At 53.7% G+C, this 804-nt stretch overlaps 1 protein-coding gene across 1 annotated transcript in view; it reads right to left on the reverse strand.

Moving 5' to 3' along the window:
• Positions 1–529: 529 nt before the first annotated feature.
• LOC101647744 (serine/threonine-protein phosphatase 2A 65 kDa regulatory subunit A alpha isoform-like) overlaps positions 530–804 on the reverse strand; it is an 18,583-nt gene continuing 18,308 nt past the window's right edge. The window contains 1 exon segment of the mRNA XM_045284070.1: positions 530–757. Within this exon segment, the coding sequence (XP_045140005.1) occupies positions 530–757 (228 nt within the window).

An 804-nucleotide genomic window follows, 5' to 3' on the forward strand; every position in this document is an offset into this window, starting at 1 on the left:
AATGTAATCTCAACCTAAACTCTCAGTTCATATGTTATGTCTTCAAGAAAGGCTTCTTTGTTCACTCTTATCCCCATAACTATATCAATTTCTCTTACACAATTCTTTTTTTTCTATTTCTAGACTTTTATTTGTCTGTGAAAAGGGGAAAAGAGAGGGAGGGGGGAGAATAAAATAAAAACAACACAACTGACACAAAAAAATCACTGAGGTGGAAGGAGGGAGGTGGAGAAGTTGACAGGAGAGGGGTCCTTGATGCAGCAGCAAGAGCCAGGGACCTGGGAAGCTTGAGTCTCTCCCTGGCTGGGCGGGGCCTTGCCTCCCAGGGTCTCACGTGTTCACCCAGCCCCCCTGGGAGGTGAACAGTGAGGAGTCGTCCTGGGCTGGGGAGGGGACGAGTCATGCTGGGGGAAGGGGCCTGGGGTCAGACCATGCACGGGAGCGGCAGCCAAAGGCCCCCGACTGCCTCCCCGAGGGAGGGGCATGGGTAGGTAGACACCCAAGGCCAGTGTGGGCTCTTCTTTAAGCTTCAAGCCAGAGACAGAACAGTCAGAGCCTCCTGGGCAGAGTACTTGACGTCCACATCCTGGTCCTGGGTCAGCTTCTCCAGGACGGGCTTGCCCTCACTCTGCAGCATGCTGTTGTCCAGGATGGGGCCTATCTTCTGTAGGGACTTGGCCACATTGAAGCAGATGTTAGCAACCGGGTCTCCAGCCATTCGCAGGACGGTGGGCAGCATGTGCTTGGTGGTGATGTCCTGTCCACAGACCTCAGACAAGACGTTGATGCAGAAGAGCGTGGTCA

The sequence above is a fragment of the Echinops telfairi genome, unplaced genomic scaffold (genome assembly GCF_000313985.2).
Source record: "Echinops telfairi isolate 266 unplaced genomic scaffold, ASM31398v2 ScPeMD7_7468;HRSCAF=8506_0, whole genome shotgun sequence".
NCBI classification, from domain to species: Eukaryota; Metazoa; Chordata; class Mammalia; order Afrosoricida; family Tenrecidae; genus Echinops; species Echinops telfairi.